This window comes from Ailuropoda melanoleuca, chromosome 8 (assembly GCF_002007445.2).
Source record: "Ailuropoda melanoleuca isolate Jingjing chromosome 8, ASM200744v2, whole genome shotgun sequence".
Classification (NCBI taxonomy): Eukaryota; Metazoa; Chordata; class Mammalia; order Carnivora; family Ursidae; genus Ailuropoda; species Ailuropoda melanoleuca.
Window position 1 is genome coordinate 10,083,362 of NC_048225.1, and position 24,634 is coordinate 10,107,995.

A 24,634-nucleotide genomic window follows, 5' to 3' on the forward strand; every position below is an offset into this window, starting at 1 on the left:
CGAATTTTCAAAAACAGATGTTTTCTTCACCCATGAAAATGGCTCCTTCCCCTCTCAGGAGAGACAACTCCTTTGTTCTCAAAAAACTTAAGTTGGTTCAGGCAGTTCTTTTTTCTGTGAGTTCTCACTGTACGACATGCTCAGTATAGACAAACGGCTTATCATTAACCACAGTTGAGTTCTGTTATTAAAAACAAAAACGGCTTTTCCCCTATTCGTTGATCTACGACCCCTATAGTAGGTAAAAGAAGCACTAAGCAACCGAAATGAGTAGAGGCTGAACCAGAACTGAGGGGGGAAGGCAGAACGCTTGAAGACAGGAGGAAAAATAATTGTTCTTGTGTGCCAGGAATCAAGGAGGTAAGCCTAAGGAAGCATGCCCGCTGTACTGAAAACTACTTCTAGGCCACGTCTGCCGGGACAGCACCTAAAAATCACACCCTTTGCTCTCTTCTCGTGAGAGGAAACCGTATTTCAGTATGAAGAGTCCTACAGAGGTCCAGGATAACCTAGACATAATGCATACCCGTGATGGCTGGAAAGAGTTAAAAACAGATTAAGTTGAGCTGAAGAACTACCCATGTCCAGCAAATAAAGGATTAGGCTACAGAGCCCAGAGTTAGCATCTCAGGGCATATACACGTGCTGAAGGAACATGATCAATTCAAAACCTTTGCCGTTTAATAAGGTACAGAAACAGTGGAACTTAAGAAGATGAAAAAAAAAAATTCCAACCAAAAAAACAGAATTTAGTTGAAATTGCACCAAGTGCCAAAAATGTACACTGAAAGGAAGTCCTAGGACTCCTAGAAATTATCAGGTAGTTACGAAAAAAGAAGATGATGAGTGAGTCCTCTGTCAGGATCATAAATGTCAATAAGGAGAATGGCAGAGAAGACAAGAAAACTCATTGGTGTCTTTTGTCAAAGCTCCCCTGTTATTAAAGACACTCACCCTTAACTCTGAAAAGCATTATTTATTGGAAAGAAATATTAAAGGAAGTCTTAATTCCGGCAAGGACAAATTCGGTTCCCTTATCCCCCAAAATATATCTCCCATTTGCTCACAAATTCTTCACCCTGACTCTTGGAATCCCCTGGATTCCTTAATCCGAGGCCAGGGCCTACATCTGCAATGGACACAGTTCCCAGAAGACCCAGAAGCGACATGAAATAATGCTACCCTACAGTTTATCAAGGGAGGATGGCTAGAAAGTCAACAAATTGAGGTGCTTCACTTGACAGCTTATCTCAACATCCAGTTCTTCAACAAAGCCTCATACAAGCCGGAAGGTAAGGCGTTCTTGGGTGAAATCAAGCTTCCATGATATCCTGGTTTACCGAAACTAATGGATGATTCCAAGAAGTCTTTAAAGCAGTAATTATGCCAAGAGAGGAATCCACACAGTCAAGACATGGCTTTCTTAGGAAGACACAGCTATTTAATCTTAGCAAGGGCAGCTGCTCTTCTTTCTGTGTTCTGGAACAAGGCACGAATTAAAGCTTTTACTTCACTGGGAGAGAATGCAGCTGCCAAGGGCCCTTTTCCATCTGCCCACCTGCAAAATAAAAGATAAAATTCTATTTCCTCTTATGTCTCTGTATAAGCAAGATTTTAAAACTGCTTATTTGTTCCCAAATGCTTATTTGTCTTAAATGGAAGTAAAACAAATCCTGGCACCTTCCTCCTTTTGTTGGCTCTACCACTCAATCTCTTTAACTTCTACTCCTCTGGGGCATTTTGGTATCAGCAGTCAGATGAATAGACCGGGTTAGGAAGATAAGACTGTTCCCCCTTATTCTATACTCACTACGTCCTGTTTGAACTTGAGAATTATGGCCACATTCTCATATGGTTCTATGGAGCTTGGGATTGGTAACTATTTTTAAAAAATGAGCCACAGGGAACAAACATTAACCAACAAAAGACTGGTATAAAAAATACACAGTGAACTCCTATGAATCAATAATGAAATCACAAACAACCCCATAGAATAAAGGGCAAAAACCATGAACAGGCATTTCATAATAGAAGAAAAATAAATGATCAATAAAAAGATTCTCAACAGCATTAGATCTTAGGGAAATATAAACTACAATGACAATGAACTACCATTTCACACTAGCAAAAATTTTAGAGTCGGATAGTACCAAATACCACTGAAACTATGAAGCAACAGGATAAATAAACAATGAAATATTTGTACAACAAAAGATGATACAGCACTGAAAACAAACTACAGCTCTGCATACTATCACGAGTGAATTTCAAAAATAGAATATTGAACACCAGAAGCAAATTATAGAAGACTCCATTTATAGAAAGTTCAAACACAAGCAAGTCTAAACTATATTGTTCAGGGATATGTGCAAATGTGGCAAAACTATAAAGAAAGGAAAGGAAATAAATAACACAAAATTCAAGATAGTGGCTGCCTGTGATGACAAACATCTGGAGATGTTCACAGCACTGGTAATATTTTTCTTAAATTAGGTAATAAGTACACAAATATTTTACTTGTTTTCTTTAAATTATAAATATGTCGTATTTATATATATATGCATAGATATAGATATACATACACAAGCACACTGGATTCCTTCATATGTATATATTTTATAATGTTAAAACATTTAAACTACATGACTAGAGGTAGTTTCTTCAGTAAAAAAATTCCCAATTAGTTACCATCCTTAGGTTTACTGAAATCTCTAGGAGAAAAATTCTTCCTAGGCGGAAAACAAGAAGCTAAGCTACACCAGTACTGTTAATTGTTCTCACAACAAAGAATTAGTGATTATTAGGCTGCAGCAGGGTCCTTTAATAGCAGAAAGAAAATTTCTTTTCTGCTGCCCTCTGGAGTCTTACCTAAAGACATCTTATTACACACTAAGGATTTGTAAATAACAAATAAATCAAATTCTGTACTAATGTAGCTGGAAGTATTTTGATGTGATTTTTTTCAAACAGAAATCTCATTTCCATTGTTTTCGGATGGACAATATATGCTGAGAACAGCTCAGACACATCCGGGATGGCTGGTTAATACACTGGAGTATCTGTGATAAACCAATAAGCCAAGCTAAACCAGGCAGACAAGTAGCTATAAGGACGGAGATGGACCTTAAGGCCTACTCAGGGAGTTCCCCATGCAAAGCATGCATACTCATCAAAAACTTACCAAGACAATAATAAAAGCATCCACGAATATGTAACTGACCCGTATCTATTCTCTTTTGTGCGGCATCACTGACCACTGCACACTAAGTATGATCCAATAAAGCATACATGTACTGCACACAGCAACGTTAACTCATGGCCTCTGGTGTCGGGGAAAAACATCAACCACTTTATTTAAGAAAAGATGAATCCTCTCTATGTGTATGGTGCTTAATCTCTAAAGCCACTGTACTCCCTGCAGAAGAATTGCTGTTCGATCAAACAGTGGTTTGATGCTGAATAATCCATACAAATAAAAGTCACTTCTGTTAACAAATCAAAGCCAATCTTAAAATGTATCCACTGTTGGTTAAAACTGGCAACTTTCCATCCAGCTGTCAGAAGGTTGTACTTCTTACAAATGTAAGATCATTGGCACAGACTGCCAGAACGACATGTTCAAGATCAAATTAATATGAAAACAAGAAGTCTTTATGTTATCAAATAGGAGAAAGTGGTAATGAGATCTACACTATGACAGACCATGCAAAAGCCCCAACTACTGCAACTCAATATGGGACTCTTTCCTGAGCAAAATTAAGAAACTGAGAAAAGCCTTGCTATCAATGGCACTAATAGTTTCTAGCTATCTTTGGAAAGACAGAGAGAGGGAGAGACAACCCTCTATAAAAGGGTTATACCCACCGATCCCCAATTTCCTGCAGGCTGGCTTGTAACATCATCATCAATTCCTTGAATGGCATCCACTTTGGCACACAGACTGGAACCTCTTCTTGGTATTTCTTGTTCTTGCTTTCTTCAGACAGAGGTGCAAATACTTGGGGTCCTTCATCCATCACTGTTTTGCATAAGGAATACAATCTATCACCATCTTCAGTAGAAATGTCCTGGTTTTGCAGAGAGGGAACACAAAAGAACAGAAATGGGCCAGCTTAGCAGTCAGGAAATTCAGATCTTCGGTGCATGCTGTCCAAGGGGTCAGCTACAGCAACGTTTTCCAACCAACTTAGCACACCTTAACAGACATGAGGTATCATCAGCTCTCTGACAATACTCCTCAAGCTAGAATGACACAAAATATATTTCAACAGATTGTCAATAATTTAGTTTGCCTGCATGAAAGAGCCCATTTCTCCAGCAGAACGCTGCACCGCTTGCTGCAAAGCGGGGGATATTTTTATAAACAAGGATTTAGCCAATCTATACTTTAGAGACATCAGTGGGCAGAGTCCAGGCAACCTGCATATAAGCTCACATATATAATCCCAACTGCAACAGCGTGCTGGAAAAGTGGTTCCTGGCTGCATTTTACTTTACTAAATTATTTAGTTCACTTGCAAATTAAATAAATATATGACTTCATACTCTACATCTAAGGACTACCCAGTTTCCGGCCTTCTCATTTGTAATTCACATGGATGCTAAAGGGAGAAGCAATATAATCCCTAGTTTCTTATATAAGTATAAAAGATAGAAATTAGCAAGTCTCCAGCAAAACAGAATTAAGACGGAACTGAAAAAAATAACAGTATAACGAGTTAGACATAAAACATGAGCAATTTCTTCTACCATCTGTGTTGACTAGAAATGAGATTTCAACATCATTTTCTTAGTAAAGCGACAATCTGAGACAAGAACTGCCATCTCAAGTCTGGCGAGGCATCTAATGGCCCTTACCTCTAGAGCAGTGATTCTGCCAATGATCTCAGAAATTGCTGTATTGAGTAAAGTCCCCATAGCCTTGCAATATATATTCACTGGCAGGACATCCTGCCACACAACTCCAAGTCTCCTCAGCTGGTGTAGTACCTGTCAGGAGAATACAGCTGCTGATGTGAAAGGGAGACTGTTGCCAACTCTGATTTTGCACATTCACATTTATCACATGGGTTTGGGGAAAGAGGCATTACAGGAAGGTGAGGTAAAGTCATCAAAAATATGAGCTTCTTAAATATGTCACCCCGTGATCCCCCTGCTAGATGAAAAGCAGACTTATCCCGAGGATGGGAAAACCACTGCAAGAAGATAAATCACGAGCACTGAGAACTACAGAATTGTGGACTTACTATGTTGTACACCTAAAACCAATATAATAAATACTGCACGTTAGTTTTCACTTCAATAAAAAAATAAATAAATAAAAATCATGTGCTCATTAAAAAAAAAAAAAAGACAACAAATCATGTCGGAGAAAGAGGGGCACTGAGGTAAAAGCTAATATTCCAGATTTCCCAAACTCAAGTTCATAAATCAAAAACTTGCTATGACAGACACATTAATAACTAGTCGCATTACTGGGTGGACAGGAAGAAAGATAGCTTCCTGTTGGCTTGGTGAGATAAGGAAAGGGAAAGGTTGTAAACATGTAAAAGGTACCCATATTTTCCAATGGGAGTTGTAGAGAATCAACTGAGCTACCTGCTACATATTCTTTGCTACTTAAAATACAAGGAGGAATTATCTAGAGGAAGAGTATGAATTCCAGAGCTAACAGCAGCTGCCCACCTGCCGGACTGCTTTACTTGCTGCAGAGTAATTCTCTTCGTCATCCATGTTGGAAAAGTTTCTAGCACTTGATAATCTCTCCAGAAGTTCTCCTTTCTGTGCCCTCATTTGGGCCAAAAAACACTCTGTCCCTATGGTGGGAAAACAGAATAAAGAATTCTAAAAGTTGTTCAATTGCACACTGCAACTCCAGGGTGGAGGAAGAGAGACAAGCATGAATCATACATTATTCTGCTTATTTGAAAACAACTGCTTGCCAGATGACTTCGTAAAGCTGCTGTAAGGTTACTAGAAATAATTTCTAATACATTAGCCAGTCCCTCCAAACCCACTCTCAGGATAAGTCTTTCCCAATAGTCTGTCCAGGGTCAGATAAGAAACATTCCTTATTCGGAAGCAGCAGGTACTTATTTTTCTGATGCATCTACAGCACCTAAGGGAAAAGTCAGGAAGGAAAAAGCTAAGTGAATCACAGAGGTGCTCTGCTTTTCTTAGGATATCACTGTAGTAAACATATTGATTTATCCTACATTTCATTTCTTTTGATTTTTAATAATCCCAAGCAGAGCTAGGTAGGAGAGCAGAAAGCTATCTTGAGGTTTTGCAAAAGAACAAGAAGTGACATTAGTAAGCTCTTACCGACAATGCTAACAGAATCATCACAATACAAATCTCATTATGTGTCATTCTATCGACATGACTCTGATTTGGTGACTTCACTGCACACCAGCCATGCAGCCTGGATCTCTAATGTACCATGAAATCATGTCATGAAAAAGTAATACTTCCACAAAGACTGCATTCACATTAGAAAATCAAATAACTGGGAACAGTTGGAAACTAAATGCTCTCCTACTTTCCAATACAGCTCAAGACCACCACCTTAATTTCTAGCTGCTTCATTCATAAGTTACAAAGACGCTAGGCTGAGAAGCTGCGCAATTCACACGCTTTCCTAAATTTAAGGTATCCGTTACCAAGTCTCCTGAAGCCAGGTACGAGATCCACAAAAGTCGTGGTGCCATCACAAAGAATGGGGGCAAGACGCAGTCTGAACTGGTGCCCGAGCGTCAGCAGGTGGTGAGCAATATACATACAGTTGTTGTGGTGAATGGCAGCCAGCTGGGGCAGCTTTTGAAGGTTCTCCCTAGGCCAGGAGGAGGGGCAGAAAGAGAAAGAAATCACAAGTGAGTGAAGCTGAAGTGGATGAACAGTTACTTGTTTCCTGAAGTACCTCTAGGCTTTAAGAACAGTCTCCTGTACAAATACATAACACGATCCGGTCTCATCACTCCCACCCCAGTCAATCAGAGTGAGACTATTCTGCCTGAGTGCGACCTGATCCTGTAATCCTATCCCAGGGCTTAACAGAAAAGAAAGAGCAAGGGAACCCAGATGTTGACCTGCGTCGGCTCTCTGCACATAAACCTAGCAGAGCTGTACCCAGTCATCCCCTTCAAACCTAACCCTGACCGTCTGTGCGAGTAGGGACTTGCTTGTCCTTCTTCTTTAAATTCCTTTCTCACTTAGACAATGAAGCACTGAACTCTTCCAATTCACTACTTTCCAAATTGGCTACAGATCAGAGTCACCTGGGAAATTTTAAATTATACAGATGTTTAGACTTGAATAAATAACCAATATTCTTTCAGCATGTTTTTTTAAAATGGTTTATTGCATTTCATTGGGAATTTTAGTAAACCAAAATATTTTTGGTGGGAATATAAAATTACTGGTTTTAACCCAACTTCCACTTTAGATATACAGTACCATAGAGAAATCAGACACAGTAGCACTTACTTGTGATATGTTGGCACGACATCATGGAACAAATGGAAGATATTCCTCACTGAGTAGAAAAGTTGAACAGCACTGAAGAAGAAAAAGTTTCAACGGAAATGCATAAAGGATACTGGCAGTGAGAAGAAAGGTCAAACTAAATGCACATTAGTCGTCAACTAAAACTACAGTTCGAGAGAACACCTGCCTTGGTCACTGTTGAAAACACCCTAAATCTAGATGGAAATATATTCTCAACCAGTATTTACTAACTAGATTGCAGTTCTAAAAACCTGGATCTATTAATAATTTTAAGAATAGCAGCATTAACCCAAAGCCTCTTTCCCATGATCAATTTGTGTTCTGCCAGTACCCAGAGTATCCCTTCAGTAACAAATGGAGCTAAGCCTCAAGCAAATGTCACCTACTCACTGGCGCACTCTGCAAAGGGCAAGGTATCAATAAAGGCACTCACTTGGTTCTTTTAGAATCAGTCTGACTTTCAGCTTTCACCTTTTCTCCTCCTTACCCCGATGCAAGGAGATGAATCAACATTTCTAGGATAGAATCTAACCTCAAAATTTTTTGCCCTTTAAATCTGGCCTTAGAACACCTGAAGATTATTATTAAAATACACTCAGAGCAAATATAAGGTTTGTACAGCTTTCTTCCACATAAGAATATCTTAAACTATGTACCTTGAATAAGTCACAGGAATTCCACAAATATTTAGAAAAACAAGTCATGGTTACTATATCCCAAAACACTGTTTACTACTTGATTACTAGGATACCTGATGAAATTATTTCATTTTATTCTTGCTGCACGTGTTGCTATTCAAGGTTTGGTAATGGGGAAGTGAGTCATAACGTAGTTGTGTTTCTGTTTGCACTGTTTAAAACGATTTCTTTCAGAGGAAAGAACGCGTATAGATACGCAGCATACAAAACTACTGTTTAGTGTTCTGTGTTATCAAAATATTAAGGAAATACTGCCTCGCATCTCTAACTTCTGGTCTAGTATATTTCAGGTGAAATAACAGCTACTTCTAAATTTATTTTCCAAAGGAGTATATACTTTTTACATGTATTTTTCTTCTTACTTATATTTAAAACTGATGGACTTGTGAACACAATTCACTCCAGTCATGGAAATATCCTGGTAAACATGTTCTTTCTAGAGCAGAATAAAATAAAGGAGTTTGTTTGCATGTGGAGATAGAAACAAAAACTCTGGAAGCCCACCTGTGAGGCAATGTGGTTGAGTCAGGCCCTAACTGGGACTGTTCTGTCCTCTGAGGATGAGAAGTAAAGAACCCCTACCCACAGATTCAAACTGTTTTTGTCAGTCCATTCTATAGCTTGGGCTCCAGCCTGCAACCTTCTACTTAATTTTGTCCAGGAGTAGGAGAGGAGATCATGAAGCAAAGAGTGATTCAGAATTGGATGTGGACTAGAGTTGGAGGTACCCTGAATACAGTGTAGATTAAGAGAAATCATCTTGAAAGGATAAAATCAGATCTTCAGAAATTTCATGCTTTTCCTTCTACCTTTGGCCTTCCAACCGTTATTGCATTAAAAACAAAAATGAAATTAATTATATTATATGGACTGGATTTCAAAAGGTAAAATGAATGCTAAGCTAAAAGGCCAGGGCAGGCTGGAGCAGACGGTATAACGACCACTATTACCATGGCCACCAGTAATAATAAAATAAACATCTGAGTACTGAGCATTTTCCAGGTAGTATTCTAAGTTCTTTACATGTGCTTTCTCATATAACATCATTCAACTTATATAAAAAATAGAAATTAAACAAAAATTAAAAGAGCTTCTTGTAAAAAAGTGATTAACGACTTTAATATCAAAGAAAATCTATTCGTTCACCCATACACATGCTTCCATTTCTAATATATCCTGCAAGAAGTACATGTTATTGAAAATAAAAGTGAATTACTGATATACATCTGTGTGCTGCACTGTTTTTCTAGGGAAAAAAAGTACTAACTAATGGGATAAGAAAACCCAAAGACTTCCAGCTAATTTTCTCAATAAATGTCTAGTTTAGATACGCACGTAACCACGTCACTGCCATTTTCAGAACTCTTACCACTGATCACTGCTGGTTGTTGCCTCTAGCAAAGTCTGATAGGCAAGTTCCATTAACTGCTTCACAGATTCACTGATGCGGCACATGGGCAAAGAAAAGGAATGTTGGTCCAATGTATTTTCAGGCTCTAAATTCACCACCTCGTTGTACTGAGTTGTGCACATTTTCTGTACTTCTAGCTTTTCATCCTTCTCAGGATGGGGTAAGTCCGGCACACTTATCTTAGAATCAGGAGTAATCTAAGATTCAAACATAAAACACAGAATATGTATTGTCCTCAGAATAACTCAAATGCAAGCACACAGACAGCAGTAAGATACTGGTGGACTCCATGATGATCAAGTTGTGGCTCTGCTGAGTAATCAAAAGATCGGAGTAAATGTGGAAATTATTTTAATGACTGCTCAATCTGGGGTGAGAGCACGTCCTAAGAAATAAAGAACCCCCTTTACTGTGCTATTCTTCCATTTCTTCTGCGTATTCTTCATATTGATGGAAAGAGCAAAGCTGTGAAACTGGCCCAAGATTTCAGGTAAATGAAAGGACCTTCAAAATCATCTTTCTCAGACTAGACCACTAAATTATTCCAGACCAGTATAATTTTGTGTTCTGTTGTCATTAAACAAATTATTTCCCACCAGCAACATGTGTTGGCTTGGCCTAAGAAATAACCCATTCAGGCTAGCAAATCCTCCACTCAACAAAACAAAACTTCATATCAAAACCAAAAAGCTTCCCTAACATTTATACAGAATGAAAATTCCAGGGCTCCTGGGTGGCTCAGTCGGTTAAGCATCTGCCTTCAGCTTAGGTCATGATCCCAGAGTCCTGGGATTGAGCCCCACATTGGGCTCTTTGCTCAGCCAAGAGCCTGCTTCTCCCTTTGCCTGCCGCTCCCCCTGCTTATGTGTGCACTCTCTCTCTCTCTCTGTGTCAAATAAATAAAATCTTAAAAAAAAAAAAAAAAGCAAAGAAAAGAAAATTCTTGGGTATCAAAACCAACTGAAAGAACACTAGGCTGTTAGTCTGGAAACATCAGTGATATTTTTTATGCTGACTTTTAACAAAGTCATTTAACCTCTCTGGACCTCAGTTTTCTCATTGTAAAATGAAGAAATTGTACTATAATCATGGTCTTCAAACCTTGTTTTCCAGAGATGAAGCAGGTGGGAGCAGCGGGCTCCAGGGCAAGAGCAGCCGTCCTGCTCTGCACACGCCGGACTTCCCCACAAAGTCTCTAACGGAAAAAGCTCCAAGTCTAATAAAAATGTGTACGTCATCAAATCTGCTTTCCTGATCGACAAATGGTATAATAATATCTATTTCAAAGGGCTAAAGAAGTTTAAATGAGAATACAAATGTCTGGGAGCCAGCAGTCAAATTTATGGCAAAGACAGAGAGTAGAACAAAAAATATAATTATAGATATGATTAAAAAATGCTAATGTTTGTCTGAAAAACAGTGGGCCCAAAATATACATGACCCAAACAAGTGACTTCTTGGGGAAGGTGGGGGAACCCATGATAGAAGAATATAAGATCTAGTCTGGTGTCTGTGAGGTTAAAATGCCAAAAGAAAACCACCACCAACAAAAAGTAGCTTTAGATCTTTATGGAAAATAGTGGGTACATATAGAGAATTGTTTAGAGAGAATTTAGATGAAAACCATTAAAGGCAATTAAGTTGAAAATGGCTTTTAGAAAAAGGAAGAGGATCTTTTCAAAGTTGAGCAGTTTAGAAGACCTAATCTCAGGGCCTAAATGCAAAGAGAAAGAACCAGGACCAAATCTAGACCAGTGGGACTCTATAGAATCTCAACGAGGGACAACTTTGCCCTCTGGAGGACATGTGGCAATGTCTGCAGACATTTTTGGTTGTCACAACTGGGAGAGGTGCTACTGGCATCTAGTGGGTAAAGGTTAGGGGATATGATAAGCATCTTACAAAAGAGCCCCCAACAGCAAAGAATTACCTGGTCCCAAATGTCAACAGTGCCACTACGGAGAAACCCTGACCTAGAGAAAGCTACTATTAGGATTTGAGTCCTGAGGAAAATGTAGTCTTATAGAATGTCAGAACGAGTTGAGTAGGGAGCTCAGCGATTATCTAGTTCAATTCTGTCACATTACAGAAGAAGAAAATGAGGTCCAACAAGGTTAAAAGATTTAGCCCAGGGTCACAGAGCAATCCAGTAACAATCCTATTTACATCAAGGAATTATGGGACAGGAAAGTGGGACATATATTAACTCATTTACCAAATATTTACTACCACTAAATACACAGTACTGTGTACCAATATTTTCTTGGTGCTGCAGATACAACAGTAGACAAAAGGGTGGCGAAGAGAAAAAAAAAAGCCCACACGGAGCTTATTTTCTAGAAAGAAAGAAACAATAAAAAATTTATACGGTATGTTTGTTGCTAACAAGAGATACGAAGAAAAATAAAGCAGGGAGAAAAGGGTGCAATAGGAGGAGGTCACAATTTTAAAAGAGTTGCCAGGAAAGGAAACAAGTCAGCTGTGGTAAAACGTTCCAAGCAGAGGGAACAAGAGAGTCAAAGGTTCTGCAACCAAGGGGGCCTAGCAAATCCAGAGAACGGCATGACCCAGCGTGTCCGCAGCAAAGTAGCTGAAGAAGAATGCAACAGGAGATGGGGTCAGAGAGGCAATGGCGGGACAAATCCTACAAGGCCTTATAGGCTACTGTCAGGCTACTGGGTCTTTTTCTAAATGAGACGGGAAGCCACTAGATTTTGTACAGGAGAATTACATAATCGAGTAATATTTATGTAAAAATAAATAAAACTCCACAGCACAGCTGCTGGTACTGAGTGGATTACAGCTCCTTAACAATCCAAAATACCTCAAAATGTGTTAAAATCTGTGCACCTCAAAGGGCTAATGAACTATTTTGCTGAGTGGACACAGTTACAAGGTACCCCCAAAGAAGAGGGAGGATAGCAAAAGACGGGATAGAGGGAAGAAGAGTCTAGTCCCTATACTGTGACAGGAGAAAAATGGCTGAGGAATTACCTTAGTAAGGGACTAACTTAGTCTATGTTTTACTTTAATCTAAGTATACCTTATATTTACCAAATATTATATTATATATGTAAAATGTGAAAAAAAAACAGAAAAGAAAATATACAAGCTTATCTAAGGTCAAAGGAGTAAATTACTCTTCACGCAAATTAAAGAGCCCACTGACTTTGCAGATAATTGTTGATACACTACAAAGATTATATCTTTTTTGTTTATGACTTTGGCTTCAAAATTAGCGCCTCTTTTAGCCTAAGACACAAAGTCAACATTTTCACAACAGACTATAATCTCTGGACATAACGAAGCCCAACTACATCTGTCACAAAATTGAGTACTAAAAAACTCAAGTAATGAAGTTGAGAAAAATCTACATAGGTTGATATACGGTCTAATTCCAACAACAGGATATTTACATGGGCTTTTCAAGGTACACAACACTTTCATGTGCCCTGTCTCATCTGGGCCTCCCAGGATCCTAGGAAAGACGCAGAAATCAGGACCACCTGAAAGATGAAAGAACTAACCATTGGAAGATGAGCAACTTCTCTCAGTGAGCTCAGCAACTGTTATGCTCTCTTCCACTCTACCAAATTTGTCTCACAAATGCACATTGCTTCCTAAATACAATGTAATACATGATAACCCCCAATACCTTCACAGTGTTATGAATTTCAGAGGTCATTAGATTTCTAGCTGCCACAATCACATCCTGACATTTCTTGTTAGCAAAATGAGAATTGATGTTACGGGCATATTTCAGCAAATCGGTAGTATCTCCTTTTAAAAACCTCATCTCCTTGAGGGCATTTTCAAATTCTTCAGTGGACTGTATGATCTGAGAAAGAAAGACAAAGGGAAAAAAAAGAATTATATATACATAGTCCCTTCCAGTATTGAACTTTCATATCCAATGTACAAAAAATAACAAGGACCAATTGGTCATTTCAGTCTTACAACAGACCTGCAGTTAGCAGGTACACATGTATTAGACATTCTTCCAGCCCTAAGTTCATTAGGAATAGTACCTTCATTATAAACTTCTGATTCTCAGCAAAAGTGCGAAGATTTCTAAAATAATTACACTTATTTTAATGTTCAAGGAAATGCTAAAAAGCAAAAAAGTAAAATGTCACATAGTAGCTACTATAGTTGATAAGAGTATAAAAGAACAATTGTTTTTCAAAGGTATCTCACTAACGAAAATATACTTAAAAAGAAAACATACTTTCTAATCAAAAGGTAGAAAGCAAGGAGAGAAATGAAGTAATAGGGAATTTGCTCCCACTCCCTATTAATAATTTCCTTAAAGATGTCACTAAAGAGCAAAAGGTCTCCAAGGAAAAACAAAAGACACCAAGAGGCACCTACAGTCTCTCACAACCTTCTGTGGTATCTCTGCACTCACCTCTTCATACTGCTGTAATTTGCTGCTATTAGTTGGGATAGAATAAACCAAACAGTTTTTAATGAGGCACTCAGACAAGTCCTCCCAGATCATGTCACCAAGCATCTCAGCCAATACGATCTTAGATGTTTTTTCATTTTCTAGGTCAGTATCAAGAGGTAAATCTGAATCAAAAGAAAAAGTTTTAAACAAGAAGCCATTCACAGTTCAGATTATGTTCAAGTTCCCTAGTTTTCTAAAATTCTTTAATTTTAGGATGGGGAAGAAAACAGCACGGATAATTCCACAGCTATCTCAAGTGCCTGCGTGGGACAAAGTATGACATACAATTATTACTTTATTTTCATTGCTCAACTGAAGAGTCTGCACTGTATTACTGCCTGTACTGTACAACAATAAAGTCTTAAGCCATCTACATTATACAGTAATCATCTGCTAATCTACTGATCCGATTATGTGATGCATTCAGAAATTCTGCATACCAAGTTGAAACTCATTTAGAACAAAATCCCAGTTTTTTAATAATGAATAAACTTCTCTGTCATCTCTGCCTAGGATCTGCATGTTTATCCTAAGCAAAATATCAATAAACACCTTACATTAGAGCATAATACCTAACCTAGCAAACAGAATTCTTCAATGCCTCTCTATAGGATATCGTATGGTGGTTTTTTACCCCAACACATTTTAATGGAGTTGTTTAAAATACAATCTTAATTAATAAATAATAGTTAAGAATCAGTGACCAATGTAAAGGGAAAAGGAACCATAAAAGAGATAAGCTATTTTTAACCTAGTCCTGATTCACCAAGGAGGACCTTTAAGAACCTTAAAACAAAGTGAAGCGTATTATTTCAGAGCCTTGAGAACCTTACAATGTCTAAAGTCTAGACCTGCATAGCCGCCAGCCACATTTTGCTACTGAGCACTTGAAATGTGGTTAGTGTGACTGAGGAACTGAATTTTTAAAATTTTTAATCAATTTCAATTTAAAAATGGAAGCGGGGGGCGGTGGGGGGGGCGCCTGAGTGGCCCAGTCAGTTAAGCATCAACTTCTGATTTCCACTCAGGTCACGATCTCAGGGTTGTGAGATGGAGCTCTGCATCTCTCTCCCTCTCCCTCTGCCCCCTCTGCCATGCTCTCTCTCTAAACAAACAAACAAATAAACAAAATCTTTTAAAAAATGGAAGCAAGGGTGTGTGATTATAAAGAGGTAGCACAAAGCAGCTTGTGGTACTAGAATAGTTCCATATCTTGCTTAAGGTGGTGCTACATGGATCTACACGTGATAAAACTACACAGAACTACACACACACACACACACACACACACACACACAAATGACTGCAGGTAAAACCAGTGAAATCTGAGTAAGCTCTGTGAATTGGACTATCGTCAGTTTGCTGGGTTTGGTATTGTACTATGGGTACACGAGATGTTAACACTGAGGAAAACAGCAGAAGGGTACATGGGACCACTGTATATTTTTTGAATAAAAAAAATTTTTTTTAAGATTTTATTTATTTACCCGAGAGAGCACATGGAGGGAGGGGGAAAGGGAGAAACGGATTCCCCTTGAGCAGGGAGCCCAATGCAGGACTCGATCCCAGGACCCTGGGATCATGACCCGAGCCAAAGGCAGACACTTAACCAACTGAGCCACCCAGGCACCCACTGAATAAAAATTTTTAAGTAAAAGAAAAAAAGGGAAGTAGGGTAAAGTAGTCTTCTGTTAAGCACAACAACTTTGTTGTTTCAAAAAGACTGCAATGTCACTTGAACCACTATACCGCGTAAGCAATTATGCTGTCTGTACTGCTCATATGTCAGGCACACCTATCATTTCCAGTACGTCCCACGAACACATCATCAATCCTGTCAGTGTAAACAGATTCATTCCATTCGAATTATTTTTTTTCTATGCACCAATATAACACTGTAATGCATTTACTTGAATATTTATGCATACAGCACAAGCTACAATGGTACCTATATAAACTGTAAAAGGCAATTAAATTGAAATACTTACCTTAATTACAATATAATTATTTTTCTAAGTTTAAGAAAAATAACTATGGACAAGGTACACTACTGACACAGAATTAAGTGAAGATGCAAAAGCAAGTAGAATCATGGGGACAGTAAAGGAAAAAAAGAGAGACCAGAAGAAAATATGTCACAAATTTCACAATAAATGGCAGCTGCAACTTACTAACAGAGAGCAAAACAAAAAAACCTGTTTTTTTAAAGATAATAAAGTAAATAATACTAAGAGACATTTTCAGCTAATACCATAGACCTTTCACCATACTATTAAAAAGTACTCTATTCTTATTTTAGTTTTCTATTAAGAAAGGGTACTGAATTTTGTCAATGTTTTCCATATCTAATGATGTAACCCCTTTTAATATACTGACATAATAAACTGGTTGATAGCTTTCTTATGCTAAACACCTCTGTACTCCTAGAATAAACAATGTCTCCTTTTTAAAGGTACTGTTGGATTTAAATTACTATATTTTGTAAATGTTAGCATTTATAAGCCAAAGGTAAAATTGTTCTACAGTATTTTCTCTGTCTGTAAGCTATCATTATTACATTTTGGTATTACGTTTATGCTGGTTTTTATTTTTAATTATTTTTAAAAGATTTTATTTATTCATTCGACAGAGATAGAGACAGCCAGCGAGAGAGGGAACACAAGCAGGGGGAGTGGGGAGAGGAAGAAGCAGGCTCATAGTGGAAGAGCCTGATGTGGGGCTCGATCCCATAACGCCGGGATCACGCCCTGAGCCGAAGGCAGACGCTTAACCACTGTGCCACCCAGGCGCCCCATATTTTTAATTTTTTTAAGATTTTATTTATTTGAGAGAGAGAGTGTGAGAGAGAGCATAAGCGGGAGAGGGTGGGCAGAGGGAGAGGGAGAAGCAGGCTCCCTGCTTCGCAGGGAGCCTGACAAGGGGCTGGATCCCAGGACCCTGAGATCGTGACCTGAGCCAAAAGCAGACACTTAACTGACTGAGCCACCCAGGTGCCCCTACATTGGTTTTTAAAAACTTAAGTAGGACATGTTCATCTTTGTTTCTACTGACCCAAAGAGTCTGATTAACACTGGGATTATCTATAATTTGAAGTATACACAGAATTTAGCTATAAACTTTTTGTGCCTGATGGTGACCTTTTTAGTGGTAAGTCTTTAACAACTCTTCAAATTTCTTTTACAATCATTTGTACGTTCAGAGTTTCTGCTCCTTGATAAAAATCTGTAATTGATATTTCCTAGAAAATCACTCATGGCAAATCAAAAACTTGCTTGTTATGACAAGTCCGAAACCACTAAGATTTGTAAAGAAATAAAGAAAAAGCCAAAAATTTCCCTCTCCATACCCACAAGCTTCTCTCTCCATGCCCAAGTGACCAATGCAATGAGTTTGGTTTGCATTCTTCTTCCCTTACATTCATACTACACACACACACACACACACACACACACACAGAGGCCATATATATACATATATAAATATATATATACATATATAAATATAGATACATATATAAATATATATACATATATACACATATATACACATATATACATATATATACACATATATACATATATAAATATATATATACACACATATATACATGAATTGCCAAATACACACCCACTTGATATGGACTGAATTGTACACTCTCCCCCATAATTTATACGTTGAAGCCTTAACCCCCAATGTGACTGGGTTTGGAGATAGTGCCTGGCCTTTGAAGAGGTAATTAAGGGGGGGGGGCGCCTGCGTGGCTCAGTCATTAAGCATCTGCCTTCAGCTCAGGTCACAGTCCCAGGGTCCTAAGTTGGAGCCCCACGTTGGGCTCCCTGCTCAGAGGGGAGTCTGCTTCTTCCCTTCCCCCTGCTCATGCTCTCTCTCTCACTCTTTCAAATAAATAAATAAAATCTTTAAAAAAAAGGAGGTTATGGTTAAACGAGGTCACTAGGGAGGGGCCCTAATCCTATATGACTAGTGTCCTTCTTATAAGAAGAGGAAGAAACACCAGGAATGCACTCTTACAGAGGACAGACCAGTGAGAAGGCTGTCCACAAGGCAATGAGAGGGCTCAGGAGAAAACAAATCTGCTAATACCTTGATCTGGGACTCCCAGCCGCCAAAACTGTGAGAAAATACATTTCCGTTAAGTCACACAGCCTATGGCATTTTGTTAAGGTGGTCCCAGCAAACCAATACAATACTCATATAAGGGACAGCCTTCTTTTTTATAAAAACGGGTTCATGCCATATATTTCACGTTGAACTTTTTTTTATCACTTAAAAACAGATCATGGCCATCTCTTAAGTCAATATATCCAGCTCTACTTCATTTCTTTTCCAGAGCTGCAAAATGTACCACAGTATGGCTCAAACATAAGTTTTATAACCATCCTCAAATGGTGCACAGTCCACTGTGCAAGGATACAACACTACTCACACACACATATAACCTACTGGTATCACTTCGGTAAAGGATTAAAAAGTGGAATCCCTAGGTCAAAGGGATGCACATTTTAGATTTTACTCTACACACACTATAGAACTTCATATTATTTTCTACAAAGCACTCACAAAAAGCAATGAAGAAGACTACCTTTCCACTTTCTTACCAGAAGTGTCTCACACAGATCTTTTAATGTCAGCCCTAAGGATGAAAGTTCACCGCGATGGTGTGATTTCCGTTCCCCTACTAGAGAGGTTGAGCAATAACATTTTTATGTTATTAACAAATTGCACTTTCTCTTCCATGAATTGCCTGTTCAAATTTTTTGCCTATTTTTCTATTATTCATGTTCTCTTTTTCTTTGGAAAAAAGTCCTTATAATAACGCCTTGTTTGTCAAACATCTTACAAGACTTTTCTCCCAGTTCCCTGTCTTTTGACTTTGTTTACAGTATTGTTTGCCATGCAGAATTTAACATTTATACATAGTCAAATTTGTCAGTCCTTCCCTTTATGCATTCTGAGCTTCCTCAGACTATTCACATCTCCTACATTTTCTTCTAACATTTTTATTGTTGTCGTTGTTCCACACAGAGGGCTGTAATTCATCTTGAATTTACTTCGGTATGAAGTATGAAACAGGAATCTAACTTTATTGCACAGACAGCCAATTTTGCTAGCACCATTACTAAATGAACTATCTGTCCCACTAAACTGAAATGTGACTTTGAGCAAACATCAAGTTCTCATTTATCCTGGCTCTACTTCTGCTCTACTCTTTCTCATTCCACTGATTTCCTTGTACCAAGATCATAGTTTTAATTTTTAAATTGTCCCGTTTCTTAAATCTTTATTGGCAGTTCTCCAAATCTATTTTTGATGTAAGCTTTAGAGTAATTTATTGACTTTGAAAATATACAATGGGTATTTGATTGGAAATGTATTAAATTTATACACTGATTTGGAATGAACTGACAATTTTATGACACTGTCTTCTAAACCACAAAAGCTTCCTTTTATTCAAGTTTTACTTTACATGCTTCAAGGTTTTGTGGTTTTCTTCACATGTGTCCTCCCCTCTTCTTTCTTATTAAACTTATCTTTAAGAATTTTATAGATTGTTAGCATAATAAATATCTTTATATTTTAATATAACTATTATTACTGCACAAAGATGTTACTGATTTTTATATCTTCATACTTCATCTAAACAATTACATTTTTATACGATAAACTTACATTAAATATATATAAAATATAATTATAAAATATATATTTACATTAATATAAATATAAAATATAATTTAAATTATAAATTTAATATGATTTATAATAGTATAAATTATAAAAGTTGTAGTAGAGTCTTTTGGTTTCCTAGGTATGCAATTATATCATTTATACATAAAGATAATTTCTTCTCTTTATTTTAATATTCCTACTTATTTTATTTTCTCTTCTTTGCATTAGCACAACCCCTAAAACAATACCAAAGAATATTAATGGTAGCATGCATTCCCAACTTATAACTGATTTTAATAGAATTAGTTTTAATCCTTTAATAGAATGCTTGTTGTTGGCTTTTTGGAAGCAATTAGTTTTAAAACCAATCATTACTTTTTAAAAATTCAATACAATAAAGTATAACATAATTATGCAAAGTGATCTATTACATAGCTATATAATTTACTTAATTCCCTATTCTTCAAAATTTCATTCCTTTCCAGTATTTCAGTATTATAAGTAACATTATGATGAACATCGTTATACATAGTTTTCTGTAGGGCAGACTCCTATAAGTTGAAATCTTGGTTCAAAGGATCTAAACTATTAAGGCTTTTTATATATTTTGCCAAATTCTTTCCAAATGAATTTTCTTTTTCCTCTTTTAAAAATTCCTTTGTGAGGGGTGCCTGGGTGGCTCAGTTGATTAAGCGTCTGCCTTCAGCTCAGGTCACGATCCTGGCCAGGGTCCTGGGATCAAGCCCTGCACTGGGCTTCTTGCTCAGCCAGGAGCCTGCTTCTCCCTCTCCTTCTGCCCCTCCCCCTGCTCATGAGCACACTCTGTCTCTCTCTCTGTCAAATAAATAAATAAAATCTTTTTTAAAAAATAAATAGATTAAATAAAAGCTCCTTTGTGTACACCTGAAACTAATATAACATTGTAGGTTAACTATACTGGAATTAAAATGAAACTAAATAAATAAAATTTAAAAAAATAAAAGCTCCTTTGTTGTTGGTATAACAACACTTTCTAATAAAGAAAATTTTGAGGAAAAATACAGATTTAACACGTGAAAAGAAGAGCATATAACCAAAGGCAAACATAAGAGGAAGGGCAAAAGCCCTTAGGAAGTTTCAGAATAACTAAAATCCAAAGAAAATAGAGGATTCCAAAAAGAACTAAAGACTCAAAATATGATTTCAGGTTAAATTTAGATCAAGAAGATGAAGGAACGGAATGAATGCACACTGACGGATATCAAAGAGAACACAAAATTCCTGAACTCGTTCTGTTATCCTCTTCTTTGTCAAAGACAGTGATCTCTAAACCAGAAGGAAAAGAGTAAATGGTAAAAGAGAAACTAGAGCCTAAAATGCATAAAGAGATGAGCTGTCTTCTGCTCTGAATATCCTAGATATAAGATAACTTATAAATAGATCAACAAGTATAGTACTGATTAATTTAATGGAGCAAAGTAAAACTGTAAAGAGGTCTGTCTGTACCAGAACTCCCCAGAGCACCCTCTGACTGTAACCCTATCCCAGACAACAATATCGTCACTGACTCAGATTAAACTACATGAAAGCATGGGTATCAATTATGCATGCGACATGAAGGGGAGAGGACAGTAAACACACTGCAAAATGTTATCAAGTAAAATTTAACAAAGATTAGTGTTAACTCCAAAAAGTCAAGTATAAGATGGGAGAGCAGCAGTTTGCATTGCATTAAATGTGACATAGGATTTTCATTTAGATTAAGCTCAGTGAGTTAACTGTGTAATAAATAAAAAGGCTTTGGCTATACTCACAGAAGCATGGAACTGAGAATGAGGGCATGAGTGCTCCCAAACTACTCTGAATTAGTTCACACTATACCTATAATACTTTGTTCTGTTTTGAATACCATACTTTAATAAAACTATAGAAGAAATAGGGGTGCCTGGGTGACTTAGGTGGTTAAGCGTCTGCCTTCGGCTCAGGTCATGATCTCATGGTCCTGGTGCTCAGCAAGGAGTCTGCTTCTCACTCTCCCTGCCCCACCCCCGCTTGTGTTCTCACTCTCTCTCTCTCAAATAAATAAATAAAATCTTAAAAAAAAAAAAAGACTATAGAAGAAATGGAATATATTCACAGAAAAGCAATGAAAATAAGAACTTAAACTACGTCATTCAAAAAAATCTAAGGATGTTTAAATTGGTGGTAAGATACCGAGGAAGTAACAGCTATTGTAAAGAATTTAAAAGTCCATAATGTGTAAAAGGAATTAGGCATGTTCTATATACTACACACAGTAGAAATAACATCAATAAAACAGGCATTACAGAGCAATGTATTTCAAACAAATTTTTTAAACTACCTTGAAGATTTAATTTGCAAAATGGAGGTTTTGCTAGTAGTATTTACTATAGATAAAGGAGACATGATTTTTAAAAAACAAACAAACAAAAACAAACAAAAACTCCGTAAAACTCAGAGTTGCCCAGAGGCAGGACAGAATGCATCAAAAGGAAGTGACCTCCCCCTCACTAACAATGCTCCAGCTGATTATGTGACCCAAGAATGGGAGTGTTAGAGAGGAGACTCAAGCATTAGAGATCTCTGGTTCTTTCCAATCCTTGGATACTTTGTTTATACCTATGTATTATTTCCCTAAGTGAAGGAACAAGAAAACTACCTTGGATTTCTGCAGTTTATGTAAGTTTGAAGACTTTTCTTCTTCTCTGCTACTGTTAAAACTAGAACCAATTCCTTCCTTTACACAGAGATTATTTTATATAAATAAACTAAATGGTTGCCAGGAAGGCATACAAACAACACCAGCAGTTTTTTATTTTTTCTACATCAAGAATGTTTGACTATTCAGTAACACAACTGAAAAGCATAAAGAAGGTAAGTCAAAATAAGCCAATAAAAAAAAATTTTTTTTAAAAGAAGTCAAATAACAAAAGAACAGTATTAAAAACCCAGAAAAACTTTATTTTTAATAGTATGACAACCAAAAAAATTATTCGAACAATACAGAAACTGGCTATTTCAATCGTGAATATATTACATAAAGATCTAAACAATAGGCTAAGAATGTAATTTATTTCTTATGCTAAATCTAGTTTGTTTCTATTAGATTAATGGAGAAATATGTAGACCTTGGTTCAGGGCGCCTGGGGAGGCTCAGCCGGTTAAGTGTCCAACTCTTGATTTTGGCTCAGGTCATGATCCCAGGGTTGTAAGATTGAGCCCTGTGCTGGGGGTGGAGCATGCTTAAGATTCCCTCTCTCTGTCTGTCTCTCTCTCTCTCTCCCTGCCCCTCTCCCCACCTCTCTGTCTCACTCTCTAAAAAAAAACAAAAAAGAGTACTTAAGTTCATCTCTGCTTCTCCCATAATTAAAGCAAGAATCCCAAAATGTGATGTTACTAGAAGTCCAGTGAGAGAAGTATATCCTAGAATTCAACTAAATATTACAAATACAGACTCTGGGGTAGCACTGGTGACCCTATTTTCAGTATAGGAGGAGAACAAATACAAAGCAGAGCAGGAAACAAGCAGGTGATAACTTTACTCCTACGGCATAATTTACTCACTTCCAATTCTCTATACATTCAGATTGGGGGCATTTTTATCTACTTTAAAATAACATTTACTTTTAAAAACAATATTGACTTTTCCCAAATACAAAAATATAAAAGCACTCCCTTGGGGATACAGACCTAGAAGTTGTTTCTGGAGCACTTCCAGTACCAGTCTGATCTTTGCAAAAACTTCAGACGGTGACGGATGTTCCAAGTCAGTCATTACAGACTCAAAACGAATAATAATGATGTTAGGCTGGCTTTCTATAATAGCATAAAGCGATGGGCAAGATGCCAGAGGCCTAAGGATATACTTCAGCAGCATCTGACCTGAAAAATTGTATGAACATTCATCAGAAATCACTGGAACAAACTTTAAAAAAGCAAGCATGCCCCCCCCCACCACCAAAAAAGATCTTTGAACCTAACAATAAAAATACATATCCTGTGACAACACACACCACTCATTATGCACTGCAGGTTTTCCCACTGAAGTTCCCCAGATTTTTATTTAAATCACTCAAGTCAAATCAAATAAGTAGCAGTAGCTGGTTTAAAAAAAGGAAAAAAGAAAAGTCAAGGAAGGATCCAAGACCTTAATAAAAAGGGTAGTATTTATGAGAATTCCATTTGATGACTCATAAGGCCAAAGCCTAGGATCCATCATCAATATTATCTAGAGAATATTTTATAAACTTCTCTGTCACTCCTTTAACACCATTCTGAGATTTCATGAAAATGAAACAAAGTAGTATGCCTTACCAAACGATTTCAGCTTCATTTGTAGCTCCCCAAGAATAGAAAATGCCAAGAGGACAGAACTGATTGGTGGCACAGGGGTCTTCTCTTCTTTCTGAGACTGTTCAATGCATAAATGAAGTTCTATTTGCAGGCAAGATTCCAAGTTGCTGGTATCTAAGAAAAAGGGGAAAAACATCAGCTGTCTCAGCAATACAAGATATTCCCACTTCTATTCCTCAGAGCTCATTCTCTACTGAGATTCCGAAATTTGGGTTTTATTACAATATACTTCTAATGTAACCAAATTTTAATTATGACATATGTGTCCTTGGCATCACTTTAAAACAGGAAATGACTGTTTTTGGTATATTCAAAGAATCAAACTAAATGCAAAAGCAAGATGATGTGCCTAACAAATGCTTATTAAATATGTATCAAGAGAAGGTAAGGAATGACAAGCGGGGTCCTAGTTTTACTTAAGATCTCTTTAATGTTCTTTCTTACTGAGTATAGAGACTAGCCTGCCTAGTAAGTTTAACAAGAAGGGTGTATAATAACAAAGAATTAACATGCCTGCTAGCTTCTCTT

At 37.3% G+C, this 24,634-nt stretch overlaps 1 protein-coding gene across 1 annotated transcript in view; it reads right to left on the reverse strand.

Annotated features, from left to right (window-relative positions):
- Positions 1 to 956: 956 nt before the first annotated feature.
- Positions 957 to 24,634, reverse strand: part of ZW10 (zw10 kinetochore protein) — a 31,634-nt gene continuing 7,956 nt past the window's right edge. The window contains exons 6-16 of the mRNA XM_002928409.4: positions 24,068 to 24,220; positions 23,444 to 23,635; positions 14,024 to 14,187; positions 13,271 to 13,453; positions 9,574 to 9,812; positions 7,486 to 7,557; positions 6,663 to 6,832; positions 5,686 to 5,816; positions 4,858 to 4,989; positions 3,865 to 4,067; positions 957 to 1,558 (exon numbers count right to left, since the gene is read on the reverse strand). Of these exons, the coding sequence (XP_002928455.1) occupies positions 1,438 to 1,558; positions 3,865 to 4,067; positions 4,858 to 4,989; positions 5,686 to 5,816; positions 6,663 to 6,832; positions 7,486 to 7,557; positions 9,574 to 9,812; positions 13,271 to 13,453; positions 14,024 to 14,187; positions 23,444 to 23,635; positions 24,068 to 24,220 (1,760 nt within the window). The 3' untranslated portion in view covers positions 957 to 1,437. The remainder of the gene's footprint in view (positions 1,559 to 3,864; positions 4,068 to 4,857; positions 4,990 to 5,685; positions 5,817 to 6,662; positions 6,833 to 7,485; positions 7,558 to 9,573; positions 9,813 to 13,270; positions 13,454 to 14,023; positions 14,188 to 23,443; positions 23,636 to 24,067; positions 24,221 to 24,634) is intronic.